The following is a 24,384-nucleotide window of genomic DNA, read 5'->3' as shown; positions in this document are numbered from 1 at the left end:
GATGGAGACCGTGGAACGTGGTCTCCACGCCGACTCCTCTCTCTGGACTCATCGAATGAGCCATGGCTATCTGTGGAAGGATACCTAGTTTGCTTGAAAGAACCGCTTAAAATGTTGAGACAAGCTGGGAAGACTGTCAATGCGTCTGTAACGGGCTTATTAAACCAACATTCTTCGACGTGACGTCCTGAAGCCCCGAGCACCAGCAGTGATACCCTACCAGGTAGCTGTTGTTGACAGCCTGATTGATATGTTAACAAAGTAAAGAGGAAGTGGAGGCCATCCGAAAGGACCTAGAACCTAGTCCATTAAAGCCAGTATTTGGACCACATCTCATGCTCGTCCTTGGTTCCTCGGAAGGCGAATTCGACCTCGGTGATGTCTTGGAAGCCTTCCTTGACCTTCGGCTCTTTGAAACGTGACTTGAAGCCGTTGAAGGCCATCTTGGGCAGTATAGTGCGAGACTCGGGATTGAGCTGGAAACTCATCAGTGGGAATCACTGTCGCAGGGACAAGTTTAGACTCACGGACTTGTTCATGGATCGCACAGCGTCGTTGTGTTCGCAAATATGTAGCGGTGTCTTGAACCACACGCATCTGACGGGAACTTTGTGCTTTTCTGCTAATTGAACCCAGACGGCTCTTGTATCATGATCGGCGTTGGTATTGTCTGACTTGTGTCAGTAACTGATATCCGTGGTTGGAAGTCCAGGCTACCGACCGATTGCGATGGATTGACCATCATTCAAGAATTCCTTGGCAGCTTGAACGCACTTTTCTCGACTGCAATCTTGTAAGCGATTCGATGCATCTCAGACTAAGAGCTCAGACAAACTAACGTCTTCAAAGTATCTTGGTTGACCCGCTCGTATCCCAATGGCTTCAGGTGCTTCCAGAAAAACGTGCTCTTTCCGGCGCCAGGCGGGCCACAGAATACGACAATATCCTGCTTATTCTTCTTCTCAAAAAGAGCATCCGAATTGGGAGACTCTAGGTCTTTTGGGTACGGGTAGTGAACAATGTCGAATTCTCGAACAAAATCCCGCGGTTTCTCGCCGAGGAAGAACTCCTCTGGAGTCTTGTACTCGATGCCAACGTTGTCAGCGAAATTCCGATCGGAGCAGCTGAAATCTTTGGCGGTTTTGGATGCGGCTATCCGGCCCCCTGCGTCGCCGACGAAAATGCTCTGCTTCAAGTCGACGTCTGCAGAAAGGTCGTAATCGTCGCAAAGCTCTCGCCACATTCCTGGCCGTGGTTTCCGGTAGATGTCCTTCTCCGTAGCCGCGTACACAGTTATAGGAAGATCGAGTTGAGTCAAGACAGCGTTGACCTTTTGTTTGAATGCAGATACTCTATCTTTGGTCGATTTCGGGGTCTTGGCTTTGGGGTCAGCATGGAGAACAAGGCCGGCTTGGTTGGAGAGCACCACGATGCGATACCTGGCAAGGTCAGCGAGCTCCTAGAAAGATTCCGAAGAAACCACGTACCCCTGGTGGTTATACATCTCCTTCAGCTTTCCAGGAACAGTGGCGTGCCACCACTTCCAGTCCGTGGCAGCGTCGGCGTGCTTCTTGCCAGATGCTGTTGTGATCAGGGTCGAATCCTGAGACGAGATATGTTAATTGCTCTCGTCTGTTTCAGATACAAAGTTCCAACTATCATACCAGGTCAAACGCTGCAACCTTCCTCCTCTTTTCAGATTCGGTGGGGGTATCCTCCGGTTCGTAGCGGCCGACAAGCAGAGTTGCGGGGGTATCGTCGTTCGGGGCACGTTCTGTCCAGACAGTTCGGTCTTTGGGTTTCTGGGATTGCGGTTTGAAGAAATTGGCGACTGCAGTTTCTTCAAAAATAATTAGAAAACGTGTACTCCGCGTCTGTGGACCATTACTCACTGGTCGTGCCGCTTTGGACTTTGCGCTTGACAGGCGGCGGCGAGACCGAGTCTCTCTGTTTCCGCTTGGCGGTCGAAGAGTTAGACGACGACATTACTCGAGTGGTGTGCATCAATCGAAATTTCAGAAAGACAGAAACTGTCCGATTGTTGATTTGCAGTAAAGAACAAGTTCGCATCACGTTGCAAGCAGCTGGATTGGATGTCAGGCCGACGAAATGAAGCTGCTATCTTTGGTGGGGCAGAGCCCCTTCCTGCTTGAATGGGAGCGCGACCACGCGCCTGAACAATCACGCACGGTGACGGGTATCCACGTGATCTTGAACTACGCCATTCCATATCAAGCTTAGCGTGGAATCTCTCCCGCGAGCGATTTCGCCAACACTCACTCACCTTCACTTTGCGCTTATTGAGCTTCACCTTCACGATTCCTCGCCTAGATATCGAACCCGATCTTTACTTTTTCTACGCCTCTGTCCAACGTTTGCCGAAGCATCAATCGTCATGTATGAGCTCTTTCTCACAACGCTCGTCGATGACGATGATATCCAGGCAGCCTGCTCCGTCTTGGGTGGTCTCTGCGCTATGCCCGCCTGGCAGAGTCTCCATCGTGTGCTCTATTTCAAGGGCCCGGCCAAACCGGGTGGGATCTCGAACCAGAATTCTATCCCCAAGACGCCGCGAAAGGACATTCAGATGTTGTGGAAGGACCTGCATCAGCAATTGAGTCGCCAATCCTACATTCTTCAAGCTCGCTATGAGGTGTTCAAGGATAAGGACTTCGGCCCGACCGCCCCGGAAGTGGACTTCAACGCGCGCCCCGGTACCCTTCGGTGGACTGACTTCCCCGACCCTCCCCAGAACCGCTCGTCCGTCACTCAGCGCAAGAAGACGGAGATCTGGGACCAAAGGAACTTGATGTCGGTTATGAGAGACAACAATTACCAGTAAGTGGTGCTGTTCACTAGCAGAGCTCGACGAGATAACCTAACGCAATACAGGTTTAAGAGCGAGGCTGTTGAAGAGACCTATCAGTTCTTCAGGGAAGACGTCGAGTTTTGCCTCTCAAGACACTACATTCTTCAGATGAACGGTGACAATGGCCCCCTCACGCAGACGGCTCCGTGGGAAACCATGTCTCCGGCCGATCCTGGGCGGCGATGGATGTTCCTGATCAAAGTCCATGTTCACCAAGACAACAAACCTGACGAGATCCTCAAGGCACACGAGCAACTGGCCAGCATTCGACGCGAGCTGGAAGGCGTCTTCGATTTTAAGATGTTCGACAGACGTATCCATGACACCCGCGTCGCAGTCGAGGTGCGGAACGCGCCAGCGCCACTACCCCAGGTCATGACCGTTACTGATCAGCGGTAATCGTGGCTAACCTATCCGAAATCGGAGCTGGAAGACCATCTGCCATGACGGCTCATACCCGATGAAGAGAATTCATCGGTGATTACGGAGTCAGAGTGTCGAAGCCTCCAGAGCCAACCACACCAAACACCGAGCCCAGGAAGGCATGTGGCTAGCGGTGCTCTCGATCATCTGTCCATAAACAGAAAGCATGCAAGCGCTGCAAGAAACATTTAGTACTATGCTTGCAGGTTGAGTCACTTAAAACAAAAACATGGCTTACTTACCGAATGCACGAGCACCACTTGAGCTAGGGCTCGTTATGGGAAGCACAGCTATCGATCACTGATAGCTTGGTTGCTAGAAGCAGAGACTATTGGCACTGAGATGGTGTTGCAGCTGACAAAGACGATGGATTCCTCGGTCAAGTTTCAACGCCGTCGTGTGTAAATGGTCTCTGGGAGGCGCGAAAGAAAGCCCCCGATACGCCCGAGCGCCGCAAAGTACACCTGCTATCTGCATGAAGTAGGAAGTAGGAATGGGCGCCACAGAGACGCGGGAAGGGGGAAGAGATTCTGCTGATCCGCAGGGCGAGTACGCAACGATGCATGACAACGGAAATCCACCTGCCCAGAGGATTTACTGGCCCTGGTGGGCCGGCGTGTCTCATCGAGAGTGATGGCTGAGAATTCTATGCTACACTAGAGATGACAGACATCAAGCTTAATTTCTTTTTCACCGATATACTAACGACCCAGCGGATGGGCGCGCCGTCATCCCAATCGTTGGCTATGAGCCGCCAACATCTGACACATGCCATATTCTCTGCCGTTGGGATGTTGGCCGATGCTTAGCCCACCCTGATTGTTGTCATGCGGCTGCAAAAGTTTCCATCGGCCAGGACTCCCGCCCTCTTTTCTCACTTATGGAGGTTGAGCAGGACTTGTAATCTATGGGACACCTGAGACCAGCAGCTTTGCAACTTGTCAACTCGATTCGCCACGGTTGTCACAGAAACTGGCAAAACGAATACCGAATGCAACCTGTAATAAAACAAAGTAAAAAGTGGTATTGAAGCAAGCCGCTGCGTCCTGTTGACACTCTGAGAGTGTGACGTACAGCGTCATGTCTGCCGCCAGCGCATGGTCAGAATAATGGGCCTTATTTTTCTCCAGAGTGGCACGAAAGATGCCAAGTCTTGGAGTCCTGCCGTCCCCCCTGTCAGAATTGGCGCCATCATCCATGACCTGGTTTCAAGCTGATTAAACGCAGCGTTCAGTCGCGCGACTAGCCTCTTTTCTATTGCTGCTTTCTGGAAGAGTTGACAGACTTTTCTGGCCCCCAAGATATAGTCTCGTTTCACTCGGAGATGATTCCCCTCTGGATGGAATCATAGGGCCACTATTATAAATCCCTCCCCAAGTTCTCGCAAACATCCGAGATGAAAGGAAATATGGTTCAATATTTCCACATTTCTGCTCTCTGCCCTCTGCGAGCTGTTGCATATCGACAGCAACTGCCGCTCACTTCCCGCCCAGCTCAGGTGCGTAGAACAAATCGGCCCGGTCATCAGCGGCAGTGGGAATCCCCCAGCATATTGAGTTAGGATCCGGCTGCCCAAGTTGAGGATGCTTGTCGGTCCCTAATGCTGCATTCTCAGTGGCCTGTCTCCCAACACCGCTCTTTACTCGTAACGCACGTGTTCGGCAGCGGTGCGCGATCCCCAGCAGGGCCTGTCGAGGGATGGGGATGGACCACTTTGGATGACACAATCCATCGGCGCACCAGATGCTAGCCATCCCTGGACGAGGGTGGCGATCACCGACGCCCGCCCCGGCCAATCGGAAACATTCAAGCGTCGTGTCAATCTGCCCCAATTGTTAGCTCGCGGGAAGTCGAGAAGCACCTAGGAACTCAAAACGCAGTGCCGCGCAGATCCGATCTAGTCCTGCGCTTCTAAGTTCTACGCTACCCGATGTCGCTCGCGGAAAGCTATCAATCCAGGACACGTTCACTATCTGTTGAATCATCGAGTGAAACATTGCACAAAGATCCGACTAAACGACTTGCCCATCCCGTTTTCGACACCACGAACGACTGTACGCCACCAGTTGGCAGGTTCTCCAGTGGTTTTGCCGCGCTGCAAGGCTCTATAGCGCCAGGGGTATATTTGCCGTTTGTGTTTCAGGTTCGGACGAGCAGCGGAGAGGCAGAGGAGGTCGAGGGAACTCGGGGTTTGCACTGCAGCGGCCGGCCACAACGCCCCGAACAGTCATGTCCGTCAGGGGGGAGAGAGGACTTAGATTAACCTAACCTAGGACGACGACGAGGGCGTCTTTCTTCGCCACGCAGAACCCCCCCCCCCCCCGGGGGGGAGACATGTGACGAATGAGGAAGCAAAAGCAGTGCACACCAACGACGCAAAAGGCGTAAAATCAAAAAGCGAGGGTCTCGAGCCGAGTCGAAGTGGCGCCAGGCGCCTCAATGCCCACGCCGCTCCCCATGCTGCAAGGCACGCATCCCGCAATTTAGACACGACAGCGGGTATCCCCATAACGTTAACCCTTTTTGGGATTACTGCTCCAATCAACGGCGGACCGACCAGCCGTGACGCAGGGGAGACTGGGCCGTACCGGTTGTTTGCCCGAGGGAATGACGCCCATTCACTCCCGACAACCCCTCCCTTGTTTGTTCCGTCGATATTAATCCTCGTCCAGAGGCGGGAGAAGAAGGTATCCCCTCCATGCTGATTAGCCGAAACAGTGAGGCGGCATTGCGGTCAGTGGGACGAGAGCTACGTATGCAGTGTCCCCTATCCAGAATTCAATCTTGGCGGCTTCGGACTGGCCTGCTCATGCCCGCAGTGGAGGATGTCAGTAAGATGCCAGAGAGTGAGAGTGGGATGGAGCGGGCTAGATGGAAGGGGTGAGGAGGGGCTTCGAGAGTTGTCGAGGCATACATATAGACCCAGCTCGCTGTCCTCCTGGAAAGAAGTTCTAGCTATTCTCTCTCTATCAGCTTTCAGTCACTCATCTTTCCACTCTTTGCTTTCCGTCATTCTCTCAGCCCGACGCCGGCGTCCATTCACTCGTTCCCCACCTTTTGTGTGCACATACGCTTCTGTCGCCCGGAATCACTTGTCCCTCTTCTCACCGACAACCACCCCCCGAACCGCCAAGATGAAGTCTATCGCTGCTCTCGCTCTTACCGCCTCCATGGCCAACATGGTTGCCGGCCACGCCATCTTCCAGCAACTCTGGGTCAACGGCAAGGACCAGGCGGACACCTGCGTTCGCATGCCCGTAAGTCGACGTCGAAACCGTCGAGTCCACGGCCCCAGAGCAAGGCAGAAGAAGAATACTGACCCCGTCGTTTTCCGGTAGGCCTCCAACTCTCCCATCCAGGACCCCACCTCCGACGACATGCGCTGCAACGCCAACGCCGCCAAGGCCGCCTCCACCTGCGCCGTCAAGGCCGGCGACGTCGTGACCGTTGAGATGCACCAGCACAACGACCGCGACTGCACCAAGGAGGCCATCGGCGGCGCCCACCACGGCCCCGTCATGGTCTACATGAGCTCCGTCGCCGACGCCGCCGCCGCCGACGGCTCCGAGCCCTTCTTCAAGATCTTCGAGTCCGGCTACTTCGCCGAGAACAACACCTGGGGCAACGACCTCATCAACGAGGGCTGCGGCAAGCAGAACGTCGTCATCCCCGCCGACATCGCCCCCGGCGACTACCTCCTCCGCGCCGAGACCGTCGCCCTCCACGCCGCCGGCTCCGCCAACGGCGCCCAGTACTACATGTCCTGCTACCAGCTCAAGGTCGAGGGCTCCGGCTCCGCCAAGCCCGCCGGCGTCACCTTCCCCGGCGCCTACAAGGCCACTGACCCCGGTCTGTTGATCAACATCTACAACAAGATCGCCAACTACGTCATCCCCGGCCCTGCCCTCTACAAGGCCGGCTCTGCCTCTGGCTCCGGCTCCGGCTCCGGCTCTGCCCCTGTCGCCTCCGCTGCCGCTGCCACCAGCGCCGCTGCCGCTACTCCTACCACCCTCGCCACCAAAACCGCCACCGCTGCCGCCACCACCTCCACCGCTGCTGCCGCCGCCCCCACCGGTGGCGCCGACGCTGGCTGCAAGCGTCGCGCCCGCAAAGCCCGCCGCTCTGCCCACTACTAAGAGAAACGCTGCCCCAGTGTACGAGCGAGCGTCTCAGACAAGTTTACATAGGGGAAACAAGTATTCTTCCGGGTCTATATTAGAAGTTCTTTGTACATAGTATACAGCGTAATTCTGCGTTTTACGCCCTTTGAGAGTGGCACCAGACAATATAGCATGAGTGTCTTTCAACTATTGTGTTCCTATGACTTGCGTGTGATGTGCGTACGATACCGAGAAATATAAATGTTCCAGTTTGGCGTGGCTCAACATATCTCATTGAAGATCGCATGGTATGCCGTTGATGAGACCTTATAGAATGATACCCAGAAGCCTTGTAGCCTTGTATACAAGTTCTACAAATGAGTCACTTTCCCTTTCACTTCGTAGACATCGAGCTTTATTCAATTCATTCTTTGTGGAATGTTTCGTTGATGACTGGCCCCCTAGACATCTCATTGACAGTTTGAGACCGCCATGCACTCGAACTGTGCTACGTTTCTCAACAACAAAACTTGCAAAAAAGACAAGGAAGCAGATTTGAGTATAAATGTATTTTCATGAATATGTCCAGACTAAATAATGTACGTGTGCAAAATTGCTATCAGTAGCATAAGAACTCGCAAATGCCTCCGAATTCCAACAGCAAAATGTCAGGCTCCAGTCCCAGAACCCCTTCAAGGGTGATTTGAAATGAAGTCATATATGTACAATGCCACTTCCAGGTGGCGGAGATGAAAAAAAAAGAAAAGAAAAAGAAAAAGAGGCTCCTACGAGCTGTACACGGCGACGTACTTGACCTCCATCCGCGAATCCTTGCCCCCGACGGTCTGCGCGGTGGGCGTCTTGGAGCCCGCCTTGGCGTCGGGGAACTCGCCGCCGACGGCGACGTTGAGCAGGAGCATCTTGGGCGTCTGGGCGAGGTTCTTCCAGAAGGGCTCGTCGCCGACCTGCTGGCCCGTGACGGTCTTGGTGGGCTTGTCGTTGACGTACCACACGAGCTTCTCCGTCGCGAAGCCGCCGCCGGCCGAGCGGTCCACCTCGCAGGCCACCTTGACGAACTCGCCGCGCGGGAACTCGGCGCTAGAGCTGATGCCCGTCTTCTCGTTGCAGGGCCCGCCGTCGATGACGCCGCAGTGGGCCGTCTGGAACACCTTGCCGACGCCGTTGGAGACCTCGAGCACGTCGAGCTCGCCGACGCCGGGCCACGAGGTGACGTTGGCGCGGAAGGCGGAGCCCATGGACCAGAATGCCGGCCAGATGCCGGCCTGGGTCGACGGGTCCGAGGCCGGGATCATGATGCTCGCCTCCATGCGCAGCTTGCCGCCCTCGGGGCACTTGAAGTCCTGCGCGGCGTTGGTCTCGATGCGGGACGAGGTCCAGGCCTCGCCGTTCTTGATGGGCGTGATCGTCAGCGTGCCGCTCTCCGAGATGGCGATGTTGGCCGGGTCCTTGGTGTAAGTCTGGATCTCCTGCGTGCCCCAGTTCGCCGCGCCGCCGGGGTACCCGGTGCCGACGTCGAACGTCCACTTTGAGGCGTCGGGGAGGGCGCCGGCCTTCTGTGTTGAGAAGTCGTCCTGGAAGACGATTTTGGCGTAGCCTTCAGGGAGGGTCGGCTTGCCACCGCCGCCAGGCTTGGTCCCGTTTCCTCCACTGGGAGTGCCGCTGGCCACAGGCGTAGGACTAGGACTCGATGGCGTTGGTGCCCCAGTCGCCTTAGCGTCACTGGGAAGAGATGAAGATGTGCTGGTGGGGATCGCGGAGCTCTGGGTGGGGTCTCCCTTGCGCGGGTAGGGTGCCGGCGAGGACCAGCCGAGGCTGAAAAGCAGGGGAAGGAGACACAAAGCCTGTTTGGTCGACATGATGGGTATCTTTGTTGAGGATGACTTGCAAAATGTGGAAAAGAGGAGAAAAGATATATATATATATATAATGAAGAGAAGGAAGAGGATTAACGAGGCCAAATGCTCGAAATCCTATAGGTGTGATGCTGAGCTGAAATAATTACATCTCAATTACAACGAGATATGTCATATTCTTTATAGTTTATCGACTCTATATCAGATGGTTGTTATATTCATTTCTTTTAGAGTTCGTTCAGCAAAGACTACTGCTCTTTGTTCGAAGTCCGAGGGTCCAGTTCATGCGTGTGTAATCATGCATGGAGGCAGCTATTTCCAGTGTCGTAATAAATCTGTAAACATAAGGTTTCCACCAGCAGTCGATATTGATGTAGCATCGCTTGCCAAATAGATGGCCCCCAGACACACCATTCCGTCATTCGCTTGCACAGCTGGCGGTGGAGTGGATCCCAGAGAGCTTTGACGTGAACTATTCCAAGTGTGTCCAGTGTCCGACATCTCGGCCCGCAAATACTTTCGAGCACAACTTCTGTTAATAGTTCGTGGCCCAGACGTCAGGCCGGTCCAGTAAGGGGCAAAAGCCCCTTAACGGCCAGTAACTTAGCAGACAACCTTAAATTTCCTACCAATGACTCGGGGATATCGCTGCTCCCCTTCTGATGATCGTTCATGCGATTGGGACCGGGCCCAAATGGGACTTAACGTTGCCGTTAAGGCCATGGTTCTGCCATCCCATATGCCATCAACGTCAAACATTCGACATCTATTCGAACCAGTCTGAATTTACCTCTCACAGGCACACACCCAGAATGGACATTCCTGGCGCACGCTTTCGGATGGACGTTGCGCAGAGCTAATTCACGTGAGGATAACTACAAATCGGTGTAACATACATGATTTCTTCTCCTTGTCAAAAGGCGTCTTGGCATGCAACGAAATGACGACCAATTCAAATCATTCAATGCTGTGTACCTGTGGGACCTTGAGAGGGACCCTTTTGTAACCATACTTTAATAGGCGATTCAAATGTGACCGTCCAAAGAGTTAACTGCACGTGCTGTGCACAATATACTCAAGACTCCGACATCTTGACAACGTTCATGCAACACAGACATTTCGACAATATTCACCGATATCATGGTGATTTTGGCTTACTGCCTCGATTGAGCCCCTGTTTAGCGCTGCTCTGCCCCATTCTTCGGGGTTTAGCAAGCCCAAGCAGGGTTGCTGGTAGAGCTGTTTCATCGTTGCTATTTTTGCTACAGAAGCCTAGTCTAGGACTTCACCGAGTATATTAATCAATGGACAACGCTGAGGAAAGCATTTCCAACCGTATGAAGCAAATAACATATCGAGACATTCTTAAGCCACATTTCCTCCGTGTGACTTCCTGAATCTGTTACCCCTCAGATGGCGGTTCCGACTTAACCAAGTTATCTCACTTAAATGCGCTTGTAATATCCTTCTGTTCTACAAATCTCTTGGCTGCTTTGTGCACGGGATAGCACATCCACTCCGATACTTTGGTTCCGTGCACAGCTGACTCAATTCTGTGTTGCCTTTCTCTTTCCAGATCGTTTATCCACTTGTCGGTCCCACTAGGTTTATTGTGGTGCAAAATGCGCCATCATATGACACCATCAACTATCACGAAGTACATGTTGAAATATAGTGCACACTACAGCGCCCCCTGGTACCATCCTCCACCCTGGTACAACCATGTGACGTTCGGCAGTGCTACTTCCAGTTCATTCACGATGCCTCGGATGCTGATGGTGGCGCCTAGGATGCTGTGGAGGAGATCTTCTTGGCAGATTTCGATCCAAGGCTGTTGTGGAGATGTTCTATATTCCCGTTTCAAGTTCATTATTACCAACTATGTACGCTATAAAAGATACCAACATGTAAACGATTCTGGCTTCAGTTTGTGACCCAAGCAAGTAGTTTATCTTTCAAGTTCTTTACTAATGCTAGCGGTGGTCTTTTCGGGAATATCATGTATCTGAGCCCATGCAGGCCGCAAATTTGGCAGCAACCCAGAAGACGCATGCCATGTCATGATAAACACATAACCATTGTGTTGTTTCAGCATGTTTGTCTCTTTTCGACCTCTTCTCAAGTCTGAATTAGCAGAACATGGCAAAGACTGACGGGTTTACCTCCGAGTCACCCATCCAAACAATCAGGATGACACCCTCATCTCTCAGACTTTTATTCACAGACCGTTCCAGACTACTAGATGTGAATTGGTATAGTAAGTTGCAGTTAGTAAGACCATGGGGAGTTTTGAGGAATTCAAGGCGAAGAAGCGATCTCTAAACTTGCTATCTCTGCGGGGAATTGCTCTCCCTGAGCATTTTCTAATACTCTTCACCGCGAGAGAGTTCGAATGACGAGGGGGCCGGAGGGTTTATTTAGGGATTCATCACTTGACCCTTCTTCAATTCTCGCTATTCTCGTTTTGCCATGTTGTTTCTATTTATTTTCATTTCTTTTACCGCAGTTAGCTCTGCGGAAGTATGATTCTGGCACTTCACTTCCCGCAACGATGATATCTGCCACCACTATTAACCATCAGCTTATCAATAGACGAACAAGATTCTCAGAATAAGGACATGCACCTCAACTCCCTTCAAAGTGAAGTTATAAGACCAGCCTTGGGCACTGTAATGTAACTTTGTGAGCCCTCAGCTACATACTGACGGGAGACACCAGCCCAGGCTAGGTGTAGTTTTCATGAGATGAATGTAAATCACTGACAGTTCAGCTTGACCAAATGGGGCGCGGGGAACATCTACACTCATTGATGCTGTGTAACGTTGGTAGCCTGATGTGCACCTCTACTCAACAATTTTGACGCAAGGGATGACAACTAGCAGAATGGTAGATAAGGCTTCGAAGATCTCATCCTCCCCTTCTCTTGCTCAAACCCACCTCAATTCAACATTGTACTTTTCGGCGTCAACCGTGCAACCCTGTTTAGCATAGGCGAATCTGTCGCGGCTTTTGCTCTTGCCGGCAACATCCTCCAGTTTGCCGAGTTTGCGACAAAGTTTGCTAACAAATGTATCAAGATTCACCGTTCTGGTGGAGGCGCCCCCAATGAACTCCGCGAACCCTACGACTTTGTGACTCGCCAGCAAACTACATCGCGGGGGCTGCACCAATCCGAGGCTGAGCGCACAAAACTGTTGCCGGAACACTCTGAAGTTTTGCAGGTATCTGACCAATGTTCCAAGAAGTTCTCTGAGATCCGGGGAACCCTGGATGATATTGTTCTGAAGGGCAACAAGATTGCGTGGGGAACTGCCACTACTGCGTTCAAGGCGACATGGAATGAGAAGAAGATTGTAGATCTCAGAAGCGATGTCATGCTCTTCAGCCAGGGCCTCCAAACTGCTCTTCTCCGTTAGCTAAGGTAAGAGTTTATGTCTTCTCGTTCGCGTTTCACCGTATATTTTTATACGGTCTTGCTATTTCATGGCTACCACTGTTCCATCTCCTGAGGTTTTGCTCAGTTGTCCTGCGGGTGCTGATAATAGCATACCGTGCGAAATGTTGCCTAGAAGCAGCTTCCAGAATTAATGTATAAAACTTGCCTGTTATGATTGCTCTGCTGGATGGCCTCGACCTCGCGCTGCAGACGAATATTTATGGTGTCGGTGTTTTCTGCACACAAATTTACAAGCGTCTTTTCCCATCAAAGAAAACGATACATAATCAAGATTCCGATTCTTGGATAGGAGGTGGCATGCTAGAACCAAACGTTCGCCATCCTTTCCTCGCGCTCGCAGCGCGGGCAGGCGTGGTGGAATATGTTAGGTACAGAGCTTCACCTGGGTGCTTGGAGAGATGGGGCTCTCTTTACCAGCAGAAGCGAGCCGGCAGGACCACGAAAATCTTTTCGAAAATCTCAAGAGGCTTTATAGCAGATTTGCACCCTTTATGGTGGCCTCTGCTTCTTGACGCAGCCCTTCCAGCCCACCCGGAACCGAAAATGCTCGAATGCTGTCTTGAGATGGGCGCTGATGTCAACCTTCGGATTAATAATAAAAAGGGATTGACTGTCTGGGCAGCTATCTTGAGTAACGTCTTGATAGATATGATTCTGAGAGACAAGGAGCCGACGAGACAACAGGAAGAGGCTACTTTGGTGCTATGGGAGCCTTCGATGAGATTGCTCATTGGCCACGGCGCAAGCGTCGACAAAATTATCGTTAAGAAAGCAGGAAAGTTGACAGGAAAGATAGTTTCAGAGCGAGACAGAGAGTACCTGAACGGAGAACTCGTACCACGGCTCTACCAATCCATTCAACGCATCAAGAACGGGGAAGGAAAGCGTTAATGCAACTGGTCAAGAGAGTTAGAAATAAAACCAGAAGGACTTTGATTGGAGTTTTTTGATCTTACGGACACCTAGAATAGAAGAAACCCCCCTCCGATACATAGCAATGGACTAATCTTGCAACTGCACGCGCTATAGAAGGCCCTTCTCCGGCACAGTATACATGAAAATATCCTCTATTTGGAATTCAGATTTCTCCCGATGGCTTCCGAAACCCTTCCAACAAAGTTTCCAACTCCCTCATCCGCAAAACGGCATCTTGAACCGTAGGCCACCGCCCATCCTCCTCAACATCCCCCCTCCCGGCCTCGACCCACCTCGCAAACCTCTCGTACACCTCCCCGACACTCCTCGCCCGGACCGGCAACTCCTTCTGCCACCCCTCCCAGTCCCACGACACCTCCTCCACTTCGTCCCTCTCGTGGTCGTGGACCCGAACCACGACCGGCTCATCATACGAGTCCGAATGCAAGTACGGGCCCGCGGGGCTCTCGACCTCGACCTCCCCCTTCTCTCCGACGATCCTCCACACGAGAGCAGGCCGCCCCTTGAACGGCGGCCCGTTCCGGAATCGGACCGCCAGCGTCGCGCCGTCGACGGCGTCGTCGTTCTCGCGTCCCCGCAGGGCCCCGTGGACGGCGACGAAATCGGGCACGTCCGACCGGACCCGCCGCGCCGCGCCGTCGCCGAGGAGGACCCTGACCTCCGGCCGCTGGATCTGCAGCCGGCTCTCGAACCCGCCGTCAAACTCCCCGAGCACGTGGTGGACGTAGTCGATCATGTGCGCGAACGCGATCGTGACGGGGTTCCCGCCGACCTTCCTCTCGGCGAAGTACGCCAGGCCTTCGGGGAGTTCGTCCCGCGGGAGCAGACTGCCGTACGCCTCGACGTCGCTCCCCAAAACCTTCCCGATGCGGCCCGAGTGAAGGACCTCCCTGATGCGGAGCACGACCCGGGCCGCCCGCCCCTGCAGCCCCACGATGCTGCCCCAGCTGGACTGCGCGATCAGCCGCGCAAGCGCCTCCGACCTCTCGAGGTCCTCGGCGGGGGGCCACTCGACGTACACGCCCTTTCCCGCCCTCGCAGACGGTGCGACAACGTCAAAATGCGTGTCGACGCGGGTGCTGCAGACCACGAGGTCGACGTCGGAGTCCCGCGCCAGGGCCTCCGGGTCGCCGTAGGCTTTGACGTCGTCGGGGAGGCCGTAGTGGCCGCGCGCGGCCTCCGCGGCTTTGATGCTGGAGTTGAGGAGCGCAGTGATGATATAGTGGCTGCGCCCGCGCGGGGAGAGGAGGTACGGGAGGTGGCTCTCGGCAGCCCATGATGTCGTAGCATTGGCGGAAAGGCCGATCAGGGCGACGCGGATGGGAGTCATTTTCTTTTTTGTTTTACTTAAACAAGACAGAATGCGCTTTTGCGAGAATATGCGAGGAATCCGAGCTATAGATGTAAGCCGTCTGAATGCAATCGATCATGGAACAAATTTCCACAGTTTCAGGGTTGGTCACCACTTATATAGACGAATATTTTCCTATATTTGTGAGATCACCGGATTTCGCATTCCGCTTGAGCTATGACCATCTAGGGTACAACCAAATACTGAGCACATTATCAATCACGCAACGAGCTGTTTCGCACTTCTCATTTGTCATCTCAGTACAAGATGACAAGTTGGCGAGATCCGCGAGACGCAGTTGACGAGGGAGGCATCCTCGTTGATGGAAAGACCATCAGCAGGCATTACGGCGGGTCCCACTCTTTGCCGACCCGGAGCCGGACCCAGCGCCGTTGTTCCGGTTTATTATGGAGCATCAACCGCATTTGGACCCGCAACCTCCGTCGTACCCGGTATCCCGGCTCCCACGGCCCGGTCCGGGCATCGAGGATAAAAAAGAAAAACAAGCAATCCCAAGCAGCCCGGATACCCGCGTTCTGCGCGTCAGTCTCGGTATCTGGCCCCAATCGGGTCCCGACGATCTCCCCAATCACGATTCGACATCTCACATACCCGCCTCGCCGGGCGTCAAAACTGCACCCGTCCGGGGTTGACCCATGTATAGCTCCTCGAGTCCTCTCTAGACGAGAGCACCCAATAGACCTCCCCCCCCCAACTGGTTTGGCCCGGCGCCGACAGTACCCAAAAGGCGGCCTGCAGCCCGTGAGCCAGCGAAGCCCCGGCAATGCACCTGCCCGTCCCCGCTTGCCACATCACACCCCCGCGTGTGGTGTGCCTCTCACACCTAGGTTAGGTTAGGTAGAATTCCGGGCATTTCCTCCCCTTTGTCCACCTCTATCGCTTGTTATCTCCCTCTGTTTTCTCCCCTCTTACCCCCCTCCTCCACTCACAGTTGTCCGAGAGTTCTAGACAGTCCATCCCGATCCTCACAAGAGCCATAAGAAAGCCACCAACCCGCCAAGCCCTCCCCCTGCATCACTCTCGAAACCTCCCCACGCGGCAAGGCGCATATACACGTTTCCATCCCCGTGACTTCTCATCCAAACAACGTCCCACAGACTCCCCTCCATCAAACAACAACCAAGCGTCGGTGGCCGCGGGAAGAAAAGTCCACCGCAACCCATTCACTCCCCGCCTACATCAACTGCCGCCGCCGCCCCGACCTGCACCTACCCTCCGTTTTCCCACCATTCTGACGCGAAGATGTGTCTGTCGGACCATTCCATTTCCCCCAAAAACCAGTGGGAGGGGGGGACCTGTCTGCCTTGCTCCTCCGCCCGCCCCACCTTCGGTCGCCCGTATTGCGTAGACTGCGCCAATGCCTTCTCCCCGATTACTCCCATCCCAACGACAGACCTCTGCCGATACTCACGCAGCGTCCCGAAGCAAACTTCTGCACGCCCATGACAGTCCCAAGAGAAAATACGAAGAAAAAGCAGCCCAAGAGCGCCAAAGGGAGGAAAATCCAACGAGAGGCAGCTTGCAGGCGAACAGTAAGTCAACCCCCCCCCCCCCCCCCCTCGTCTCCTTAGTCTTTCAAGGCCCCTACGTCCCTCCCAGTTCCAACTCTCCACCATCTCCCACTCTCCCCTATCCTCCAAGGGATTTCCAGCAAAGGTCGCGGCCACTTGCATTTGAAACGTGTGGCGCTGAATGCCACCAGCCTCGCCAGAGGTTCCCTTTTCACCCCTGGCAGTGACAAATTAGCATACACTATGCCAACAGGAAGGTAGGGAGAGCGTGTCCGGCTTCAAGAGGCCAGTATACGAGTTGGAGGCAGCCGTTGATGGAGCAATAACAGGGCTTACTGTCTGGAAGTCGCGGTCGATGGGCCCACGTCAGTTGCTTTCTCGACGCGCTGAGTATGAGAAGGACGGCCCTCAAGTGGCCGACATGTCGTGGTCTCCCAGTCCGCGAGTTGCTGACGGCCTCTGACGAGGAGGGACGAAACAAAATACGAACGTGGCAGTCACATGGACAAGAAGCGAAGCGATTGTCAAGTAGTTTGATTGAAGCCATCACACGATGACATACTACAACTCAAAACCAGCCTGAGGCTGGATGCTGGGCCAAAAATGACCTCAGCCGAAGATCTACCGAAGCGGGAGTCTTCTTACAAGAAACATTTCTGTACAAGATATCAGCCGAGGTCGGTCCTCCCATGGACCAGATCCTCGTTTCTGTGGTACGCCCAAGAAAATGAATACACCCAACAAGCAAGTTGCCACAATATCCCGTGGCCCTAGATCTGTAACTCCGATTTGGCTTTTTCAAGTCCAAGTTTGTTTTTGTCCCTCACTTTTTTGTTTTTAAACACCTACACTTCCAGTGGCCCCATATGTTCCTCCTGTGAAAATGAAAAGTATCTACAGGCCTCGATCACCGGTGGGGGACACCGTGCCATTCCAGGCAGCGAGGATACTAGATGATGAAATAAAACAGTAAGATTTGTGAATGGCCCAAGTGAGGACCCTTGGTTCGAGAAAACGGCAAAAGGGAAAGAGTCGTGTCGTGAAATGTCGTAAGAGACGTGGCCTAGTCAAGGCGTGTGTGGTAAAGGAGCGACGATAGTCGGGTATCTCGAAAATAATAGGCTGAAAAGGAAAAGGATAGTGATCCCCGATGTTGAGCGACAGTCAATGTCGTCCTTGCTTCGGGTCATTAATCGTAAAGGTAACCTCTTCCGCGCCCCTGGGTTCGCGTCTGCAAGCCCAAGCTCAGAAGCTAGTTTGTGGAGAAGGACCTGCAACCGGGCTGGTTCACTTGCGAATGCCGACCTTTTCGGCCAAGGCGCGCCAGAACCGAGCGCTTTTACGCTCCTCGCTTCTGGTGCGAATCATCACGGTGTCACGCTCCATGGGTCCGACAATGTCTTCGTCGCCGCGCGCAGGGAATTTGCCCTCAGCATCAACAAGACGAGGAATCGCAGTAGGCAGGCCGTCTTCGAGGCGCCGCCATTGCATGTTGGCAAATGCATCATCATCAACCGGCCGGCGCAAAAAGCCAGCGCCACCGCTGCTCGCGCGGACTCGTCCGCGGCTACGGCTGCGAGAGACGTCCGATCGCTGGGTGCTCGTCCTGCTTGTGGCGACAATGTTTTCTATCGTCTGATCGTGGAAGGTACGCCAGCTCCTCTCTGTTTCGGCCCACTTTGCCTCAGTAAGCGCGTAAATCTTTGACGTCTCGCCATAGTTCTCGCCTGTACGGACTAGGTGCTTCGTGTAGTTGATACGAGCGGCTTCCCAGTCTGCACGCAGAAGGCGAAGGGAATCCATATCGGCTTCGACCGGCTGGTAAGGTGAGGGGGTGATGGTGAAGTTGGCATGGCCTAGACGGTCGGACCACTCGTCGCGATCTTGCACGATGGATGGGAACCCGATGGGGAGCTCTTGACCGGATTGCATGTGGCGGAAAGAAGAGACAGAGGGCCTCGTACTAAGTGCAGGCGTAGGAAGGTGAGAGAGCGACTGAGACGAGGGGAGGTCCATCGTCAAGAGCGGCGAAGGCGCTACAGTGGGAGACTGGAGTGGACTAGGGTGAGGAGCTTCAGCCGGTGGGGTGGTAAGAAGTGGGGGGAGCAGAGGCGTCGTTGCTAAAGCGCGGTCACGCTCAATGCTGACCCGTTCGTTGTTGGCCTTTTCGATGTCGATGGGGGGAGGGATATCCATGCTCTCCCTGCTTTCCCAAACGGAGGTGGCCGGGGTTGGGATCGGGGGCTCGCTGATGCTGTCCATGTGCCGTGACGGGCCAGAGAGAGAAGATGATCGACTTGACGCAGCGCGAGAGACGGAGTGGACGTTCTCGAATGACAGTCCAGTGGTAGGCGAAGCAGTCAATTGCGAGCGCTTTGTAGTAGATCTCCATCGTGACAAGTTCGGGAAGCGCGTTCCGAGGCGGGTGGCCAAGCCAGAAAAGGGCGACTCGGCGTCACTTCGCTTCCGCTCGAGGGTCGCGGTAAAATCGCTGTCGCTGGCAAAACCCAAGTCATAGTCGATATCGAAGTCGGCCGGGTAGACGCTGTGGAGTGTTTCTGAGCTCTCACGATGGAAACACGGCTCGTCGCCTAATGGGCCGGGTATTAGTAGGCAGTCAGTTGCAAACGATCAGGGTCGACTTACATAGGCAGTCGTATAGATCAAACGGCTCCGCGAGGATGGTGCTCTCTTCCGGCTCGTCCCGTTCCACGGGTTCTTCTTGCACATCGGGAAGGGGGCGTTTGGACGACTTTGTATGAGGGGTTGAAGTTGGCGAGGACGGGGTGTCGTTCAATGATGGCGGGGGGAGATCGAGAGAGGAGGTCGAGCTGGAGTAACGTAGATGTCCTCGAGTCGAGAAAGTCGGGGTGACAGGTGACGCAACGTCGGAAGAGGACGAGTTTGTTGTGCAGTAGACGTACTGGCCGTCCATATCGCCTTCTGGGAGGGCTGGTTGGTCCTCAAACTTGCGGCGCTCTTCAACGAGTTGGGGCAGCAACAATGGCTTCAGCTTGGGCGACATGGTGTCTGCCTCGGCCTGGAGCGGCGCTGCCTCAAGCAGGGAGATGGTTTCGGGAAATTTTGTAGGCGTTCAGAGTGCGTGCGAGTGATGTTGTTGGAGTACAGTGTGGCAGCGGGCGAAGAGTATGGTTGGGTGAGACGGGGCAATTATGACGGTGCTGGAATCGGAGTGGTGACGCTGTACTTCGTCGAGCGTGGTGGGGCGCGCGAAGGGTTTAAGAATGACAGCGGGAGAAAGAAGAGAAGAAAGAAAAAGTACAATGCGGTGACAGCGAGGTCAAACCAAGAGGCAACGCAGAGGTTTGTTAGTTTGCTGTCATAGCCAGGCACACTTTGGTTGAAGTGTTGGAGCTTCAAGTTGTGTAATGTTGTCGTGGGGTGGTGGTGTTGGAGTTGGGGGGGCTGGTGGTGTAAGTAGTGTTGGGGGCGTATGTACGGTGTACTTGGTTGGTTGTCGACGCCACTCGGATGGTTATTGTCAGCGGGACCTTTCAACTCCACATTCTCGTGTTCCTTTCTGCTTCCTTGCTTGTTCGAGTGTTCTCGGGGAGACAGCGGTAGCGGCGAGGTGATGTTTCGAGGTGGACGTCCGAGGCGGTGATGATTGTCGCGGGCGATGAGTCTTGCACAGCGCGGTGGGAAAAACCCTGGTATTCTCCAATGAAAAGGAGATCAAGTGCTTGGGTGAGCGGGTTGTCAAGGGCGGTAAGTCGTCCCACGTGTACGACTACGGTTCAAGATGCTTCGGCGGGAGTTGCGGTGGTTGGGCGCGAAGATGGGGGAGACAGCAGGAATTTGTATATGCGTGCGTTGTTGTTTCCTCGGGGCAGATGGCTCGTCTGCCAATCAAATCAGGCAATGACGGACCCAATGCGACACTCGAGTTGATGGCTCCGGGGTTTGATGCAGGGCGACCACGTGAGGGGATGTGATGGCGGTGTTCAGAGGTCGCGGGAGGTGCAGCAGTTTGCAATGCAACGGGGGCGATGTTGGCAACGTGAGGCGGTGGACGATATATGAGATGTTGAGGATTTAGTGTGTACCGGACAAGGGCAAACGGAAGTCGGACGACAGGCGCTAATTATTGCTGGAATATGCTTCTGGCACCGGGAGAAGAGAGACGGAGAGACAAGACGATGAAGGACGGCTTCCCAGGTGGTTTTCTTGCACAAGATGGGTGGGCGAGGAAAATGTATGGCCGAGCGGGCGTGCTGTGCAGGGTCGGTCGGCTAGGCGTACTGGCGTCAGTAGGGTCGATGTGGATGGAGGACGATGGGACGTGGGTGGGTGACGGGGCGTACAAGGGTGTGAGAATTTCCTAGTCGAGCAGAACGTCCAGGAAGGGTGGAAAGAGAGACACCGAGCGACCTCCTGCAAGGTGGTGGAAGTGGGTGACGAAAAGTGGACCTGACTGGAAAGGCGTTAGTGGCAGGGGGGGTGGAAGAAAGAAAAGAAAAAAGCAAGATAACACGATAGAAAGCCAGGGTGGTGTGCTCGAAGGGCCGGGAGCTAGGATGATGGTGTGGGGGGAAAAGGAAGGCTCGGAGGGAAAATGCAACCTATCAAATCGAGCTAAGTTTCTTCCTGTTGTGTTGTTTTTCTTTTCGGGTAGGTAGTTTGTTTCTTCTCGCTGTTTTTGCGGGGGAACTCAAAGGTAGGTTGATGGATAGATAGATGGGTGGACGGATGATGCGAAGGCACAATGGAATAAATAACTTTCTTGCTGCCAACTCCCGAATGACCAGCTAGCTCCTGGTTGTTACGATGCAGCAATATGCAGAGTGAAAGAGTGATTACGGACTTGGAGAGGAGAGCGAGCGAGGACATCAAAGTGAACCATTTGCTGAGGAAGCAGCCAGGGTTGGAAAGCTTTGAAGTAGTGTACGTACCCCCAAGTACGTATCTTGGGGACCTTCCTTGCATCGCGAGCTCTGCTCCTTCCAGTTCCCTGTCCTTGCCCGAAGAAGAGGTACAAGGGTACAAGAGGAGGTGAGGGGGGGATGAGCGGATTGGGACGAGGTGCGCGACAGGCGGCAGAGACTGACTACCTACCTACCTAGGTAGGTAGGTACACAAGGCACTTACTTACACCTACACCTACCTAGTTGTACGGATTACGAGGTCACTAACCAAGGCAACAACCAACCAACCAACCGGTGTCCTTTCTTCCTTCCTTCTTTCCTTCATTCCTTCCTTCTTCCAATCTTACCTCGTGTGAATAGATCTAGTAATGGCTTGAGGAAGGAACGTTCGAGACATCAGATCTAGGGGCGGAACACTCGACTCGTGGAAAGAATATAACAAAGAAAAATCAAGAGAAGGAACGAGGAAAGGTAATGGGAAGAAAGAACGACGAGAAGGACGGGGAAAGTCATCATCCGACGTCAACACTGACATGGGCTGCTATTTTACACTACTCGGTCGTTCAATACCTCGACGACAAAAACCCTCCTGCCATGCCTCCCACAACAACTTGTCCCCGGAACGACCATCCACGAAAACGGCTGCAACAGCGCTCTTGCTCTTGCATTGGCGCAAGCCTCGTCCGTTTCGCCTTCGTTTACCCTCTCTTTTGGTTTGTCTCTGGGCACAGCACGGCCGCATCCCCCATTCCGGCTCCGTGTGTGTCTCTCATTCCCTCCCTCTGCTGCCTCAACTTGCCGGTCCTCGCGTGTTCCAGAAGGCGAACAAGAGCGTGTTAGTCCCCTCTCTGTCGTCTCTGCCACCCTCGAAGGTTCTATACTAAGATACGTAAGCCTGTGCGATAGCTGGCGCTAAGCCAAACTCGGGTCAAGCCTCTCCCTTCTGGTCTGTGTTTGCGGCCCCGACTAAGCTCAGGCGCAGTGTGGAGGAGAGTGGAGGGGGTCTCGTCCCCCTCGTGCCGTCCTCTGTGTCGCTGGCCGTTTCCCTCTGCCTCGGCCTCTGCTTCTGGGTCGCTGGGGAGGGGTCTTTGGGCTCCCCTGCCCAAGTGAGCCCAAAGCCTTTCAGGGTTTTGCGCCGCGCATCGTGCCGGGGCCGCAATCCCATTCATGTCCGTGTCCGGCGATTTCTGGCCGTTGATGTCCAGTCCTTGTACCTACCTGTACGAAGAAGAACGGTACGTATCGCACCTCACAGATGGTGCAGAGTCTGACGAGATTCAGACCCTTCAGAGACGATAGACCCCACGATGGCCGACGAAACGACAAGCGGGCGCCCCCATTGGCATATGATGGACCTGACTCCGGCCCCGGCCCCTAATACAACACACCGGCGGAACGGAATGAGAGACAGTGGCCGCCAACTTGTCTCTCCTTCTCTCTCCCCCCTCTTCCCTCGCGTCTTCCTCGTACACTGTACCCGCGGTTGTCGGCTCAACCTTGTCCTTGGACAGAATGCGAACCCGAGCCTCCGACCAAAGGGAGGCGATTCCGAAAACCACTTGTAAAGGTGGACTGCGTCACCACGCTGGCAACAACATAGCAGAGGGCAGTACTCGCCGCTAGCCCACCAGAGCTAGTCCTCGGGAGTGGTTCATCGGGGCGGGTTGTAGTGTCGTCAGTGGATGTAGGGTTGCTTGGTTTCATGTCCATGGTCAGTACTACCACACGTACACGCTGAATGCATCCTACCGATTATAGGGACACGTACCCATCGTCGCCTTAGAGTCTTCGAAAGCACCGCATCACGGCGCTCGAAAGTGTACCTACTGATATCCGATCCTGTGGTACTATACCTAGTATCGCCCAGCACTCGGCATGATATCAACATGCAACCTGGTAAGGGCGTGATGCAGTTAGTAATAGGGGCTCCAACATCCTGACGATACCCAGTAAAATATTCCGTCAACTCTCATATTGGCCACGCGGCAGCCATCCGGCAGTCGATTTCGCGTGACATTTCGCCCTCTTCCGCCTCTATGCAAACGGCACGGCTGGTGCCAGCCGCTGGAGACAGAACAGGGAGCGGTGGCTAGCTTGCCTTCTTTCCCCATCTTCCACGCGCCAGATGACTGGTTGGTCTGTTTGTCTCGCTGGGTAGAAGCGGGAGCCTCGACGATGGATGGACACGTCCGCTTTGCCTGAGGTACACCGACAAGCCCAACCCCCCGTTCCGGGTCCTCTCCCCCAATATCTCCATCTTGTCTCCTCCGTTCCCCTCTCTTTCCTCGCTCTTTCGGGCATCTCTCGCTGTCAATAGTCCTCCTCCTCCTCTCTGTACCCACCCGTCACACGTTGACGTCGTGGGCTTCTCCTCCTCCTCCTGGTCCTTCTTCTCCTTCTTCTCCTCCTTGGTCTTGGTTCGCCATCGTTTGTGCGACCCTGCGTTTGGCACTGTTTCTGTGCTCCGTGGGCGTTAACCCCAAATTCGTTTCGTTTTCACCTGCGCAGCCAGGGATTACAGCTCGGTCTTTCCCCTCTCCCTTACCTGGCCGACCAGGGTACCAGGCCCAGATCAACTGCTTTGACCGCAGCGACAGTTCTGGTCAAGCGTCCTTACCCTCCCTTGTGTTTTCCCTGCCCCATCCCTGCACGGATTGCGATTCCGTAGGCCGAAATAGGGTACCCGGGAGACGCTTACCACTTTTGCCAGCCACTGACAACAACAACACCAACAACAATAACAGAACCCGACAACGGGGCTCCAGCAGCAGCTTTGGCCGATGCAATGCACCTTGGGCCACGGCCGAGGAGCAATACGTACCGCTCGGCACATTTTGCTGGGCTATCGCAGTGTTCTGGGCCCTTTCCCTCTCCACTCTCATGGAGCCCGCTCAGCGCCGGCTCCAAGGGCCTGGTGGACATGACAAACAGCTGGTGATGATGGCCTTGGGCGGTA

General features: G+C 54.2%; 9 protein-coding genes across 9 annotated transcripts; 5 read left to right on the top strand and 4 right to left on the bottom strand.

The window, feature by feature from the left end:
• Positions 1-308: 308 nt before the first annotated feature.
• On the bottom strand, positions 309-1,986 carry LY79DRAFT_523183 (polynucleotide kinase 3 phosphatase; the record flags this gene model as incomplete). Its single annotated transcript, XM_060555507.1, has 7 exons — positions 309-476; positions 528-670; positions 722-783; positions 840-1,439; positions 1,488-1,603; positions 1,665-1,840; positions 1,893-1,986. 7 exons carry the CDS (start codon positions 1,984-1,986, stop codon positions 309-311), a joined length of 1,359 nt encoding a protein of 452 aa, XP_060410311.1.
• Positions 1,987-2,395: 409 nt separating this feature from the next.
• On the top strand, positions 2,396-3,268 carry LY79DRAFT_523205 (mediator complex, subunit Med18; the record flags this gene model as incomplete). Its single annotated transcript, XM_060555509.1, has 2 exons — positions 2,396-2,838; positions 2,893-3,268. 2 exons carry the CDS (start codon positions 2,396-2,398, stop codon positions 3,266-3,268), a joined length of 819 nt encoding a protein of 272 aa, XP_060410310.1.
• Positions 3,269-6,269: 3,001 nt separating this feature from the next.
• On the top strand, positions 6,270-7,589 carry LY79DRAFT_652288 (glycosyl hydrolase family 61-domain-containing protein). The gene is made up of 2 exons (XM_060562577.1): positions 6,270-6,549; positions 6,631-7,589. Exons 1-2 carry the CDS (start codon positions 6,427-6,429, stop codon positions 7,426-7,428), a joined length of 921 nt encoding a protein of 306 aa, XP_060410309.1. The 5' UTR covers positions 6,270-6,426; the 3' UTR covers positions 7,429-7,589.
• Positions 7,590-8,177: 588 nt separating this feature from the next.
• LY79DRAFT_582726 (endo-1,3-beta-glucanase) lies at positions 8,178-9,269 on the bottom strand (the record flags this gene model as incomplete). Its single annotated transcript, XM_060560282.1, has 1 exon — positions 8,178-9,269. The coding sequence occupies one exon, from the start codon at positions 9,267-9,269 to the stop codon at positions 8,178-8,180; it is 1,092 nt and encodes a 363-aa protein (XP_060410308.1).
• A 2,806-nt stretch (positions 9,270-12,075) lies between these two features.
• Positions 12,076-12,682, top strand: LY79DRAFT_672684 (uncharacterized protein; the record flags this gene model as incomplete). Its single annotated transcript, XM_060564086.1, has 2 exons — positions 12,076-12,082; positions 12,258-12,682. 2 exons carry the CDS (start codon positions 12,076-12,078, stop codon positions 12,680-12,682), a joined length of 432 nt encoding a protein of 143 aa, XP_060410307.1.
• A 470-nt stretch (positions 12,683-13,152) lies between these two features.
• LY79DRAFT_694908 (uncharacterized protein) lies at positions 13,153-13,619 on the top strand (the record flags this gene model as incomplete). The annotated part of the gene is made up of 1 exon (XM_060564803.1): positions 13,153-13,619. A coding segment is annotated over one exon (462 nt), but the record flags the coding sequence as incomplete, so codon positions are not given.
• Positions 13,620-13,643: 24 nt separating this feature from the next.
• Positions 13,644-15,067, bottom strand: LY79DRAFT_639073 (oxidoreductase family protein). The gene has a single exon (XM_060562312.1). The coding sequence runs from the start codon at positions 14,987-14,989 to the stop codon at positions 13,802-13,804; it is 1,188 nt and encodes a 395-aa protein (XP_060410305.1). The 5' UTR covers positions 14,990-15,067; the 3' UTR covers positions 13,644-13,801.
• Positions 15,068-17,829: 2,762 nt separating this feature from the next.
• On the bottom strand, positions 17,830-19,567 carry LY79DRAFT_582722 (only proline and serine are matching in the corresponding protein; the record flags this gene model as incomplete). The annotated part of the gene is made up of 2 exons (XM_060560281.1): positions 17,830-19,133; positions 19,189-19,567. 2 exons carry the CDS (start codon positions 19,565-19,567, stop codon positions 17,830-17,832), a joined length of 1,683 nt encoding a protein of 560 aa, XP_060410304.1.
• Positions 19,568-21,577: 2,010 nt separating this feature from the next.
• On the top strand, positions 21,578-22,809 carry LY79DRAFT_357701 (uncharacterized protein). The gene is made up of 2 exons (XM_060552706.1): positions 21,578-22,263; positions 22,335-22,809. The coding sequence occupies exons 1-2, from the start codon at positions 21,903-21,905 to the stop codon at positions 22,697-22,699; spliced, it is 726 nt and encodes a 241-aa protein (XP_060410303.1). The 5' UTR covers positions 21,578-21,902; the 3' UTR covers positions 22,700-22,809.
• The last annotated feature ends 1,575 nt before the right edge of the window (positions 22,810-24,384 follow it).

Source organism: Colletotrichum navitas (assembly GCF_030913465.1).
Source record: "Colletotrichum navitas strain CBS 125086 chromosome Unknown LY79scaffold_70, whole genome shotgun sequence".
Classification (NCBI taxonomy): domain Eukaryota; kingdom Fungi; phylum Ascomycota; class Sordariomycetes; order Glomerellales; family Glomerellaceae; genus Colletotrichum; species Colletotrichum navitas.
This window is presented reverse-complemented; position numbering and strand designations above follow the sequence as displayed.